This window comes from Embiotoca jacksoni, unplaced genomic scaffold (genome assembly GCF_022577435.1).
Source record: "Embiotoca jacksoni isolate LCO1_2020_lvr unplaced genomic scaffold, fEmbJac1.0.p SCAF_9, whole genome shotgun sequence".
NCBI lineage: Eukaryota > Metazoa > Chordata > Actinopteri > Embiotocidae > Embiotoca > Embiotoca jacksoni.
In genome coordinates, this window is record NW_027185447.1 from 10,792,140 (window position 1) to 10,805,093 (window position 12,954).

The 12,954-nt window shown below is 40.3% G+C and overlaps 1 protein-coding gene across 1 annotated transcript; it reads left to right on the plus strand.

Annotated features, from left to right (window-relative positions):
• The first annotated feature begins 689 nt into the window (after positions 1-689).
• acvrl1 (activin A receptor like type 1) lies at positions 690-11,067 on the plus strand. Its single transcript, XM_069140264.1, has 10 exons — positions 690-1,321; positions 5,663-5,734; positions 6,718-6,954; positions 7,399-7,598; positions 7,704-7,803; positions 7,917-8,063; positions 8,205-8,480; positions 8,696-8,893; positions 9,703-9,833; positions 10,020-11,067. Exons 2-10 carry the CDS (start codon positions 5,665-5,667, stop codon positions 10,164-10,166), a joined length of 1,506 nt encoding a protein of 501 aa, XP_068996365.1. The 5' UTR covers positions 690-1,321; positions 5,663-5,664; the 3' UTR covers positions 10,167-11,067.
• Positions 11,068-12,954: the final 1,887 nt, after the last annotated feature.

Here is a 12,954-nt window from a genome sequence, read left to right on the forward strand (position 1 = left end):
TGGGAATGTTAAACACCATTTAAACAAGACAGAAATTGGCCTAAAAGAGCAGTTTTACTAACTTATATATTCATACTTAAAAAAAAAAAAAAAAAAAAAAAAAAAATTAAAAACCAGAAAGTTAATTTTTTGAAAAGCAGAATAGTGTCACTTAATATTGTTCACAACATGAAATAAAATGCTTATCAACCTTGTGCCCATATTAGTCAGGCGCTAAAGAATCCAAACTCTTGCATTTCTTGGAAGACACTTTTGTCAATTCATCCTTCTTCTATTGGACTAGTCTTCCCCAATAAAAGCACCGGACATCACAATAAAACTAACAGGAAGCACAGACTTCAGAAAAATTAAACATCATTGATACGGCAATGTTGTGCTACTATTATAGATTTATACATTTTGTGGAAAAACAACTTCAATTGCAAATATTGTTCCAAGAAATGTATTCAAAGATGTCTGGAGGGGGGGGGGTCTTAAATTCAGGATAAAACCTCTGAACTCATACAAGAAATGGGATCATGGCTTAACACATTTAAAATAATAATAATAATAATAATAAAATGTAATGACGGTACTGGCTTGTTCTTGGTTTTACTTGCAGAAATATTATTGTATCATAGTGGGGTCTTTGAAGCACATTCCTGACAGCGCAGTGCAGACACGAGTCCACAGGGGAAAAGGAAAATGAGAGGTTTAGCAAGCAACAGGAAAACCGCTATGGGAACACATTCCAGGCCGAGCAGACTCTGTACGGGACAATAAGGGGTGGGACAAAACTGTAAACTATTTAAAAAATCTCCAATCTCGCCTTTAAATCAGGAGAACAGACAACAACCAAAAGTGTTCTTACTTATGGGAGAGAGGACTTGGAGGGAGCCGTCACTTGTGAAGTTGTCAAAGCGGAAGGAGTCCGGGTCCAAGCCGAAGGTTCGTGTTTATCAGCACAGATTTGGACCGAGATGAGATAATCTACAGCTCGCTGTTTGTCGCCATGCCAGGACTCAGCCAGCTGCCAGTCCCTTTTTATTTTCACTTCTTCCTCAATTTTTTTTTACGGCTCACATTTTGTGTGTAGTTGTGTGAGCGATTTTTAACTTACATTTTTTTTAAAGGAAAAACTGTTGACGAACTTTTTTTGCTCAGAAACGGCGGCTGGTCGTCATCGAGGCAGGAAAGGATGTGAGTTCTCTGGAAGACACACAAACGCATCTTTTACTTTTCTGTGAAACGTTTCGGCCACGGAAGGACTCTTTAAGATATCTTTGATATGGGAGACGTGTGGCGTTTACGTCCGTCAAGTTAAGTGGCGAGCAGAAAATAGGTAATGGTCCTTAAACTTTATATTTCTCTCATATGGGTTTTGTGTGCCGTCCTTTGATTCCTATATCCTAAGATGTAAAACTGTAGCGATGTAACCCAGTAACATTGAACTCAAAGTTACCTTTGACAGCGCCATACATCACTCCGCGTGTTTCCAGATGAGAACAGGTGTCAAGTGGCCTACCTGACCAAAGACAAATTATTATTCACGCATGTTCTGATATCTTAATATTGTATTCTGAATCATATCACAGGTCAGGGCAGAGAATAGGCTACATTACAGGCTGCAGTGTGCAAGAAGTACTTTAAAGTAGCCTACATTTAGCCTAATCAAGTACTGTAAAATATTGACATATTTGTGTAAATGGGTATTTCTCTTTTCATTTTATGCTATTAACTTGTGGCCTACTACATTTAAGTGGTACGTTATTTTTAGTGGGGGGATGGCCCATTAGGAGCATTTATCAAAAACAATGTGACTTATTAATTCACAGGCTTCTGATATTTCAGAGCCATGGTCGAGCCAGGTTATCAAGGGGGGTGCAATCTTCCCATCTTCCCCCCACAAATCACCTAATGGATGAAAACATCCAGAATTTTAAAGTTGTTTAAAAAAGAAAAAGAAAAAGCTCCCCTATTACCAACTACATCATATAACTGTTGGCTACATGTTAATGGATCATTATAGTAACATTTTCTGATTAGACATCTGTATTTTTACCTCATAAGATTTTTACTTCTTAAATTAGTATTTTATTTTATTTTTTCATTGTTTGGCTGCTTTCACTCAAGCAAAGGATCTAAATACTTCCTAAACCACTGGTTTGTTCTTTGTGACAAGATCCCTCTTTGAACACATGCTGGGGTCAAAAGTTCATTCCTCTTGAAATATGCAGAACTGACATATTTGCTCATGCCTTTCTGTGCGGAGTTTGCATGTTCTCCCTGTGCTTGCGTGGGTTCTCTCCGGGTTCTCCGGCTTCCTCCCATCATCCAAAAACATGCACCTCAGGTCAGGTTACCTGGCGCAGCGCTAGTGGCAGCCTGCTGCAGCAGCTCCCCCCTGAGAGCCCCCCTGCTGTAGTGAAGAAATTTCCCCTCGGGGATTAATAAAGTGAATAAAATCAAATCAAATCAAAATAAAGTTGGTCGACATCTCTATTAATGTAAATCCTAGTTGATTTGTCCTGCCCTCACAGTTTTTACTGGTGAACATCCATCTCCTTCATCTTTCACACACTCACTTTTTGACTGCAATGTTAATGGAAGTCAAACGTGCTTTCTCCAGGTTGGTGCTGTTGTAGGCGTCACTCGTACTCATACCCAAACTTTATGTGTTTGGCGCTTTTATATTCTTCTTTTTGTGTGTGTGCACAACATGTCTGAGGTACAGTGTTGTTGTCCTTTTCTTTCCCAGACAAGCTTTCATTGTAGTTATGCATGTAAGAGCATGCAGGCAGCAACTGAGTCAAAAACCCTGCCAAGCCTGTCTTTTTCAATGAAATTTAGATGTAGCCTGTCGCTGTAACGAGCAGACGGTCGCATTCACCGGATTACAGATTTACGTTTTTTGACCACTTCGAAGTCATAAAAAATGACTCGATGTGATGTGGGCATTTAGATCACATGAAGCTTTTACAGTAACACTGCTTTAAGTTACTTTCCAGAGACAGACTTGAAGGGCGTTTTGGTGCGATGAGGCCCAGTGGAGGGGCTGTTGGAGACTGCTTTGCAGTGCCCATGCCCCCACAATCCACCACTGCAACCACACAGTCATCCAGATGGAATGAGAGATCTGCCTACCCAAGTCAAAGCTTTGTAGATGAGAGGAAGAGATGACAATGGATCTTTTCCCTTTGGGTCACACGGGTGTAGCTTTGGACAGAATGGAGACAAACAGGAGAGAGCTTAGACAGGAAGTGTGCAGCAGTATGATTCCTATGATGGAAGAAATGATTACTGTTCTGTCATATGTTGGGACCCTGTGGATAATAAAATTATTTCTAGAGAAATGAGACAATTGCGCCTCCACTCTGTGGATGAAGTTGTGTTCATGCTTTTCTTCCACCAGAAGCATAGATTTACCACCACTGACATGCAGCGTGCATGATTCAGGAAGTGCTCTTTGCTGTTTGGTAAAATATGGCTTGAGGTTTTAGCATGTTCGAGCTGGGTGCAGTGGGTTCTTATCGGTTGAGCTGGAAACCGAGAGAAGAAGAATATCTAAAGATAGCTTTTCTCGTATATTTAAGAAAAAAATTTAGCCTAATCTAGCAGAGGTTTTCCATTTGATTTTACACTTAGATAAACATAGGAAACTCCCTTCATTGTATGTTCTCGTTTTCAAGACAGCTGGCTATATGTTTTCTTGAAATAAAAGTATTTTAAACCTTATCAGAAATTATAGTTTTTTAAAAAAGACATCAGAAGTATAACATCACAGAATTTACAAATATTCATTATGAACTATTTCTCACATCAGGTTTCTCTTGAGTGACATTTAACATGACTTGATGAAATGACTGATGGCTTCCTGTTGTTTGTACTTAAATATTTCTCACGAGGTGCATCAAAACTAAAGGAGGATATCCGTGGTTTTGTGCTGATGTGCAAGTTTCACTGCCAGATGTGTGGAGTTCAAGGGTTATCAACTGTGAGAGATGTGAAGTGAGATAACTACTTCTATAAAAAAAGAAACCATTTCAATCTGTTTAATTTTATGTGCGAGTTAGGTTTTGGTTCAGACTTTATAACAAAAGTCCATGAAATGAAAATGACTAAAATAATTACTCGGTTATAATTATAAATGCAGTTCAGTTTTCTGTTAATAGATTAATCAATGAATTTGCCTATCTTTGAAGTTTCCTACTGCGACCCTATCATGTTATTTTTTTATTTTCTTGCCTCAGGGTCAGGAAAAATGTATTACAGGTCTCCAGTGTAATCTGTAGATTTCTGTTTAATCTGATTTGCACGAGTGGTCTTTTAAGAAAGCAGGCAAAACTTGTTTGGAACGTACATCAACATACATCCAAAATGTGTTATTAGACATTTTGTCTTGTTTTAAGGTTAACTCAAACGTGTGGAACTTAGCAGCCTGCAGTCAACCATCCTTTTTGGACTTTAGTCTCACTCACCTGGCAGAGTGCACACTTATCCACAGCCCATTTGGCACCCACCTCAGTCCATGTAGTTGCACATATTTAAGGACTGAAGAAGAAATCTGCCAACATTAACCTGCTGAACTTCTTTGCGCTCTTAAACAGCATTTCCAATAGACATGCTTGTTAGTGATGGAAAACTCCTTCTGCGGCTCGTGATCAAGGCACAGACCTTGAAACTGAGGTTGTATTGTTGTACTGAACTGTAATGTGGCTTTCCCTTCTTAAGGAGTTAGCCCAAAGGCAGAGCAAGAATTTCCCGCAGAAATGTATAAACTATAAATTGGCTTCCTTCTTGAAAACCATTTTGTAAAACCAAGAAAATTATGGTGAAAGGGAATTTAAAATACATCAACATTGACTTGGGGCTTTTGTCATTTGCTTATTTGCACTTGAAGAAAAACAAAAAAGTATGTTGAAAAAAAATTACTTTTATAGTTGATGTAATTATTTTGTGAAAAACAGCAGGATTAGATAAGGTAATTAAAAGTTCTTCACTAAAATATTTAAACTACATTTCATCACTTATATTTCTAATTAAATGTAAGCTGTCTAACATCACCTGGATGTCCAGTTATCGGCTAGAGTGTGCTTTAGCTGCAAGAAAGGCTGACTTGTGCATGATGGTCCTCTTACTTGCGTGACTGACCACTGCAGCCCAAAACAATGAGCAGACCTGAGTCTCGCCGGACAGCTGGGTGGGGCCACTCAATGGCAGGAAGCAAAGCCATCAATATTTACTCTGTGAGCGGGGTAGCCGAGGAGTCGACAGGCCTGGAGCCTGGGCAGCACAGCGCCACACACAGTCTCAGCACACATACACAAACACTCTGGAGTGCTGTTCCAGCCTGCTTCCCCTAAGCCCCCTTTTCCCACCCAGTGCAATTACAGCACAGGCAGACAGGCTGGGCCCTCGGACTGTTGTTTTTGACCTCATAGCTTCCTCTGCCTCCTCGGAGTGCGGCCTTTAACCACTGTTCGACTCCTCATAGACACGACTATTAAGTTACCATCTGGACATTTTACTCAAGCATCTTTTAAAATGTCATGTTTTTCCATAACACCTTAAATTAGATTTCTGGTTTTCATTATGACAGTTCCTAATAAAGAAACAACCCGAACTGTATTACGTTTATTTAATTACATCAACTGTTATTCATTATTTTGTTCCTGTTTCACAGAGATGGGAGGGTCTGCTCTGCTCACAGCGGTGCTGGCTGGAGGGCTTCTGTGGATTTCTGCCATCCATGCAGGTGAGTTAATGCTCAAATGTAAAAAAATTCACTGTCGGGGTTTCATTCAATGAAAGTCCCATTAGAGTGTACTTTAGATACTGACATTGAGCCAGACCCCTACAATGTGAAGGCTTTTCACTGCAGAACCCACTTGAAGGTATTTGTTTTGGATCTCTAGCCTGCACATAGACTATGTGGTTCATTCTTACGGTTCTCGCCAACAAAAGTAGTTGTTTGCTGCGAACATGCTCAGACAAGACAGGTGTATACTACCTGCCTGACATGGAAAGGCAGAGTACAAGGAAATAAGTGGCAGCGGGAAGATTGTCGAATATCAGCTCAAGAGTTGGTGGACCTGTGTCCTCGTCATTCTGTCTTTAAGTTGTCTAAAACTGGATAAGGCAGCTCTAACTATTTTTTAAAATGTAATCTGTCTGTGTCCGAAGAGTACTTGCTTTTACACTCATGTATGGGTTAAATGCTTTATCTGCAGAGTTTTGTTTCTGACAATAGTTTTTATAAGAGAAAGCTTTTGCTGCAGGTTTTTGTGCCTCTCCATGCAAACACAATATACGTCAACATTTCAAGTTCTGTGCTGCTGTCTGCATGCCATGACTTCCAAAACAGACACTGGGCATCCGATCCCCTCAATTCTAATCCACAAAAACAAAGACAATCTGTATTGGCGAAATGCAGAGGCTTGCAAAGATAGGAGCATATAGAATATGAAAAATGCATGTTCTTATAATTTCAAACCAAAAATACTTGCTACCTATGTGAAGTCTTATAGCTGCCAGGAAATGGAGTAAACATGTTTCTTTCAATTACAACCAGGAAGCCAAGAATAGTGTATCACTTACATTTTCTTCAAGGTAATGTTTTGCCTTGCTTTTCCCCAATCAACCCTCTTTCATAGTTTGGTATTGACCAGTGTACGCTTGCTGCACTTGTGTCCTTGCCCCTCTGTTAATACTATTTTTGTGCATTTTCTTGTGCTTCAGACACCAATGATGATGGGAAGCTTCTCTGTGTGTGCGAGAATGACAAAAGCACATGTCAGAATGGAACGTGCAGAGGAGACTACTGTTTCTATACCTGGGTGAAAGGCAAAGAAGAGAAGGGCTGTTTCATGAAACGCAACTACAGAGAGCAGTGCTCTGGTTCCTTTGAGCTATTCTATGTGTCCTGCTGTCAGGAGACCACGTGCAATGCCAACGTCATTGTACCTTCAGACATTGGTCAGTACCTAAATTCATTGTTTTACAATACTTAAACATCACATGCTTGAAACTTTAAGAACCAGCGTGGTGTTCGAACTTCATGGTTCAGCAGTCCATTCAGGCTTACCCCACAGTTAACTGCACATCTTATTTTGGACAGACAGGCCTATGGCTTTGCTCTAGATAGTAGCTGGTTCCCCCTTGTGGTCAGTTACAGCAAATGAATACTATATGACTTTTCTGTTTGGATTGATGATGCACTGAATATTATGCCATTACCTTCAATCAGAAAGAATGCCTAAACTAGAACATCTCCTCTGAGATGTACTGAAATGTGTGTGTGTGTGTGTGTGTGTGTGTGTGTGTGTGTGTGTGTGTGTGTGTGTGTGTGTGTGTGTGTGTGTGTGTGTGTGTGTGTGTGTGTGTGTGTGTGTGTTTGTGCGCCTGAATGTTCATGTGTAGTGCCAGCAACAGCACCCCCAGCACTCCCTCGTCCAGAGCTGTGGATCCCCGTGTCTTTGCTGCTCTTATTCATGATTGCCATTGTGTGTGGCCTGGTGATATTCCTGCGCTTCCGACGTGCACACTGCAGACTGAGAGACACTGAAGACCCCGATGCCACGATCCTCAAAGTCCCTAGTGGAGATGATCCCACCTACGGTGTAAGAGACATTTGATGTTTGAAGACAGAATACTACCACGAGATGTTCACGTTTTTGAGTTCTCGCATATGAATTATTTCTGCATGTCTCTGTTTCCTTCTCCAGGATATCTTCGATGAGTTTTGTACGTCAGGGAGTGGGACAGGCCTCCCTTATCTGGTCCAAAGGACTATGGCCAGACAAATCTCACTCGTTGAGTGTGTTGGTCAGTCTCCTTACTCGTCACTCCTTCTCTTCTTTGCCATGTTTTTTTTTGTTGTTGTTTTTTTTGTCATCATTATTTGTTGCAGCTGTCTAATTGAGTCTTCCTGTTTCCAGGTAAAGGCAGGTATGGAGAGGTGTGGAGAGGAACATGGATGGGGGAGAGTGTAGCTGTAAAGATTTTCTCCTCAAGGGATGAGCAGTCCTGGTTCAGAGAGACCGAGATCTACAACACTGTACAGCTGCGACACGACAATATACTGGGTATGGCGGCAGATTAAAGTTCCAGAGAAATTATTCTTGTGTTATGTTTCATGTGCAGAGAAAGAAGTAATGTCTTTTTAAAATGTGTCAGACAAAAGACAGATTAATATACCGTTTTCTATTCTGTTTTTTTTTTTTTAGGTTTTATAGCATCTGACATGACATCCAAGAATTCCAGCACCCAGTTGTGGCTTGTCACTCACTTTCACGAGCTGGGTTCGCTCTACGACTTCCTGCAGTACAGAAGCATGGAGCCAGAGAGCTGCTTGAGGATGTGTCTGTCTGTGGCCTGTGGCCTGGTCCACCTCCACACTGAGATTGTGAGCTCCCAGGAAAAGCCAGCAATCGCCCACAGAGACTTGAAAAGCCGAAACATCCTGGTAAAGCGGAACGGACAGTGCTGCATCGCTGATCTAGGTATGGGTTGAAGTAGGGACAGTGAGTCACCACGAATCAGCTGGACTTGTAGTTGTGACTGTTTCCAACTTCTGCTGACAGTTATGATTAATGTGTCTAGACAAAACAGCCATTTAATTATTTGATAGTATTGCTCTTGGTCGATTATATTAAAGCTGATATTGCACTATAAATTAAAAAGTTGCACCTGTGCTCTCTGCCCACTCTCTCCCCAGGTTTGGCTGTGATACACTCTCAGTCCCACGACTACCTCGATGTGGGCAACAACCCTCGGGTGGGGACCAAGCGCTACATGGCGCCTGAGGTGCTGGATGAGACGATTCGTGTGGACATCTTTGAGTCCTATAAGCAAACTGACATCTGGGCTCTGGGTCTGGTTTTCTGGGAAATTACCCGCAGGACCCTTGTCAATGGTAAAGTGACACTAATCTCTTCATATTTAATGACTTTGCCGTCATTTGCGGAGATATTCAAAGATATATGTTTGTACCTATTCTGGAAGTAAATTGTATAGTGTATGTATCTGTAGATCTTTTTAGAAGTTAGTGTATTACTGATCCACACATCCTCTTAAAAATGTCTGTCAAGCTGTGGTAGAGTATACATAGGAAGCAGTTAGTCCCATGTCTCTCAGCAGTGCAGTGTTTTTCTAGTCTGTGTCTGTCTCTACTATCCTCTCTCATGATTAGCATTGCAGTAATTATAAACACTCTTATCTGGTGTCAGCACTCACTTCTACATAGTTCAGCTGCTTACAATTTGTAGATGCACACACACACACACACACACACACACACGCACACACACACACACACACACACAGACAGACAGACAGTTAATCATCCATAACTCTGTGCTTTGTGGCTCACCCAGCGAGAGTTTTCCAGACATTTTCATCCCAGTGTAGTCACCAGGGAATTGATATCTTTTGCTGCTCTCTCGTTTAGTCAAACATACTTTTGAAAACTCCCACTACAGCCTATCTTAAACTCTGTGTGCTATATCAGGCCTTGTGTGAAGTGAAATTTATGTTCTAGAAATGTATGAGAAGATAATACCACATGAGGCTTATAATTTGACAAATGTTTCATTTTCTTGGAATAGTTAAGTCTGCTTTCTAACCACAACCAAGAGTGTTGTTCTTCTCAACTGAAGGAAAAAAAGCAAAATATATGTAGATTTTCTTTGTGATTTTTTTTTTTTCTTCTTTTTTTTCTCCAAGGGATTGTGGAAGAGTACCGCCCTCCCTTCTTTGACCAGGTGCCCTCAGATCCCAGCTTTGAGGAGATGAAGAAGGTGGTGTGTGTGGACCAGCAGAGGCCCAGTCTGCACAACAGACTCCACTCCCACCCAGTAGGCCATCTGATGACACACACACACACACACACACACAAATTCTATTATATTTTCAGGGGTGTGTAAATCTCTGCACAGTGTCACCTCTTCTCTCCTTAAGCATCCACATAATCCTAAAAACAAATAAGAACACATCCCTGCTGTGATGACCAGGTGGTATTTAAAAATGTTCTCGGTGTCTAGATCCTGTCAGCCATCGTGAAGATCATGAAGGAGTGTTGGTACCAGAACCCACCAGCCCGCCTCACAGCCTTGCGAGTGAGAAAGACTCTCTCCAAATTGGACCAAGACAGCGACTTCAGCATCGAGAAACTCAAGCGGGACATCTAGAACAGAGCACCAGGAGGAAACGGGGATACAAGATTGATAACACCAAAGGGGATTTTGAACCACATTCCAACAGAACGAAGTGCATAACATTAGCATATTTTGAGCTAATGACTCACACAGTAAGCGTATTATATTAAGATTAAACCCATATGACTTTGAGCAGTAACGTCTGGACTGTCTTGCACCTAAGGCTGTGGTTTGTTCTTGTTTGTTTTGCATTTGTTTTTTGGGGGGAGGAGGGGGGTTGTGGCTATGTTTTTTTGCATGGGCTAATTTTCATCTTTTTGTCTGGGGTCCCAAAAAGTTACTTTTTTTTAAATGTTATGTTCAGCCAATAAACGTTTAGATCAGACATTTCAGCACAGAACTATTCACATATACAGTTTTTGTCCGCATACGGGGTTACACTCACTATTATATTAATCAGAAGAGGAGGAGTTCTGATATACAGTATATTATATGGGTTTTCCTAATGTCCAAAGCCACACACAGTATGAAGTGTTGGTCACCTTTATTATAAAATGCAGGAAATATGTAAGTAATAACATGCTCATAAAAAAACAGATCACATTACCTTCTGTACGCACATTTAATTTAAATGAGCATTTATTATCTGCACATAGACAATTTTTTAGTTGTACATATTCTAAAAGCATTGAAGCTGTTGCCTAGTACTGCCTTTGGGTTAATTATGATATTTTAAAAAGGGATTTTATTTTATATTCAACAATGAGACACATTTTGTATACTTTTTTTATATCACAGAATGTTTTCACACAGATTATTTTTATACATTTCTGTAGGTGTAAAATGTACCATCACAATCATTAAGGTCAGTAAAGGACTTCACCAACAGACATGTAATATTGTCTATCTTGAATAAAGGATTGTATTTTTCAAATGGTGGTGCTATGTATATTGTATTGTAGCACTAATGTTTGCAACTCTCTCATTGTCCAGAAGAGGTCATCAGATAATAGATAAACAGGAATCCATGTTGCTTACAGTAGATCACTCAAAAAGAGGTTTTATTGACAATTCCCTACATTATAAATACTGTTTTAATATTCTCTGAAAAATACCCTTTTTAATGTTGTAAATGATCAAGAAAGAATGCAAATACTCAGGCCTATGCAATATTGGGAGTTATATATCAAAGTATTTTATACTGTGGATTCTGTTTAAAAGGGAAAAAAGATCAGACATAATTTTTTTTTTTTTTTTAAACAATACTCTTCTCAAAATCAAAGCAAACATTTTCGTTCACTCCTCAGATGAGCAACACAGCCGCTTGTTCGGGTGTCAGATTTATCTCCTTTTTGTTATCATAAAACAAAATATTTAGCTTTACCAATGATCTGGAAAGAAACTGTTCAAAGCAAGGCATAAAAGCAACAAGTTTGACATGGAGAATGTCAGACCGTCACAGGATACAAAATGTCCTATAAAAATCAAAATCAGCACTAAGTTCTGTAACATTAATGAATGTTTTGTTATCAGATGTTGAAAATAATACTGCTCTGTCACCTCTGTGTAACATCTGCACGCCAGTGTTTTCTTTCTGTATCAGTCCTGCTTGTTCTTCCTTTATCTCTGTGTGTGTGTGTGTGTGAGTGTGTGAGTGTGTGTCTGTCTGTCTGTCTGTCGGTCTGTGTGTGTGTGTGTCTGTGTCTGTGTGTTGTCTGTCTCCCTGGTTGTTGAACAAACTCCAGGGAGATAATACTCCCTCAAAGTCCCAGTCTGTCTCGTCAGTCAGATGAAGAGCTGGTTATTTTTAACACTGCAGGGGGGTTGTCCAAGTATGAGAGAGGCCAAGCTCCCTGTCTGTAAGTGCTGAAGCCCATCTCTCTGTTTTCCTCCTCTGTGTATTCTTTTTCACGGTGGGATCATTCGAAGCGGCTCGGTAGAGACGGAAGGATTTATTCAGCAGACAACGTGCACTGAAGAAATGTGGAGATAAATTGGACAGGGCTGATAATGGACAAATATAAAGCCACAGAGGACACTATGCAGACACAATTAGACTTGGGGATAAATCAGTGAGAGTGCAAGCAAGAGAACAGGTGATAAAATCAGACACAGATAAAGTCCCAAATGCACCAAGTGCCGCCTGACTCGCCTCTACCTGAGCTACGCTCTCAGTCAGAGGCATATGAATGTGTTGGTGGGGTTTAGACAGGCTGCTTCCCCAAGCTGGCAGAAAACTCTAAATGGAGCTGGACCAAAACACCTTTTGCTCTCTGTTGGGCGGTGATTATTTTACACTTTAACACATAAAAACTGCAAGCGGATGTAGCTTTCTGAAAATCCTGATAGAGCAGCTGATATGTGATCTGAGAAAAACTGGAAAAAATGCAGAATAAAATACTCTTTTTATGCAGATTCAAACAACATTTTGATCAGGGACTGCAGTTGAATAAATTACACAGCTGCTGTGCCTGACAGATATAATATTAATGAGGGATTTGTTTGATAATTGATGATTCATGGAAGATCGATGAATACCCCCAAGTCACCTGAGTCTATAAAACAGATTATTTTAAACTCTTCCCCTGCTTCTTTCTAACTTTCATCTGTGATGACAAAAAGGGTTTGGTAAGCAGTCACGGTCACATTGAATTCCTCTTTCATTTGCATGACAGGACAAAGTCATGCCTGACTTCTCTGTGTCTACTTTAAATGTTGGCTCTGTGGGAGTTTGATGACTGAATTCAGAACATTAAATCTTTGTGTAAACATTTTGACAGAACATTAAATTATCAGTCATCAGATTATGTTCACAATCTTT

Bases quoted from the DNA above. Each gene is read 5' to 3' on its own strand.
- acvrl1 (XM_069140264.1), top strand. From the start codon at position 5,665: ATGGGAGGGTCTGCTCTGCTCACAGCGGTGCTGGCTGGAGGGCTTCTG. The intron at 5,735-6,717 runs GTGAGTTAATGC...CTTGTGCTTCAG, and splicing joins GATTTCTGCCATCCATGCAG to ACACCAATGATGATGGGAAG. The intron at 8,481-8,695 runs GTATGGGTTGAA...CTCTCTCCCCAG, and splicing joins GTGCTGCATCGCTGATCTAG to GTTTGGCTGTGATACACTCT.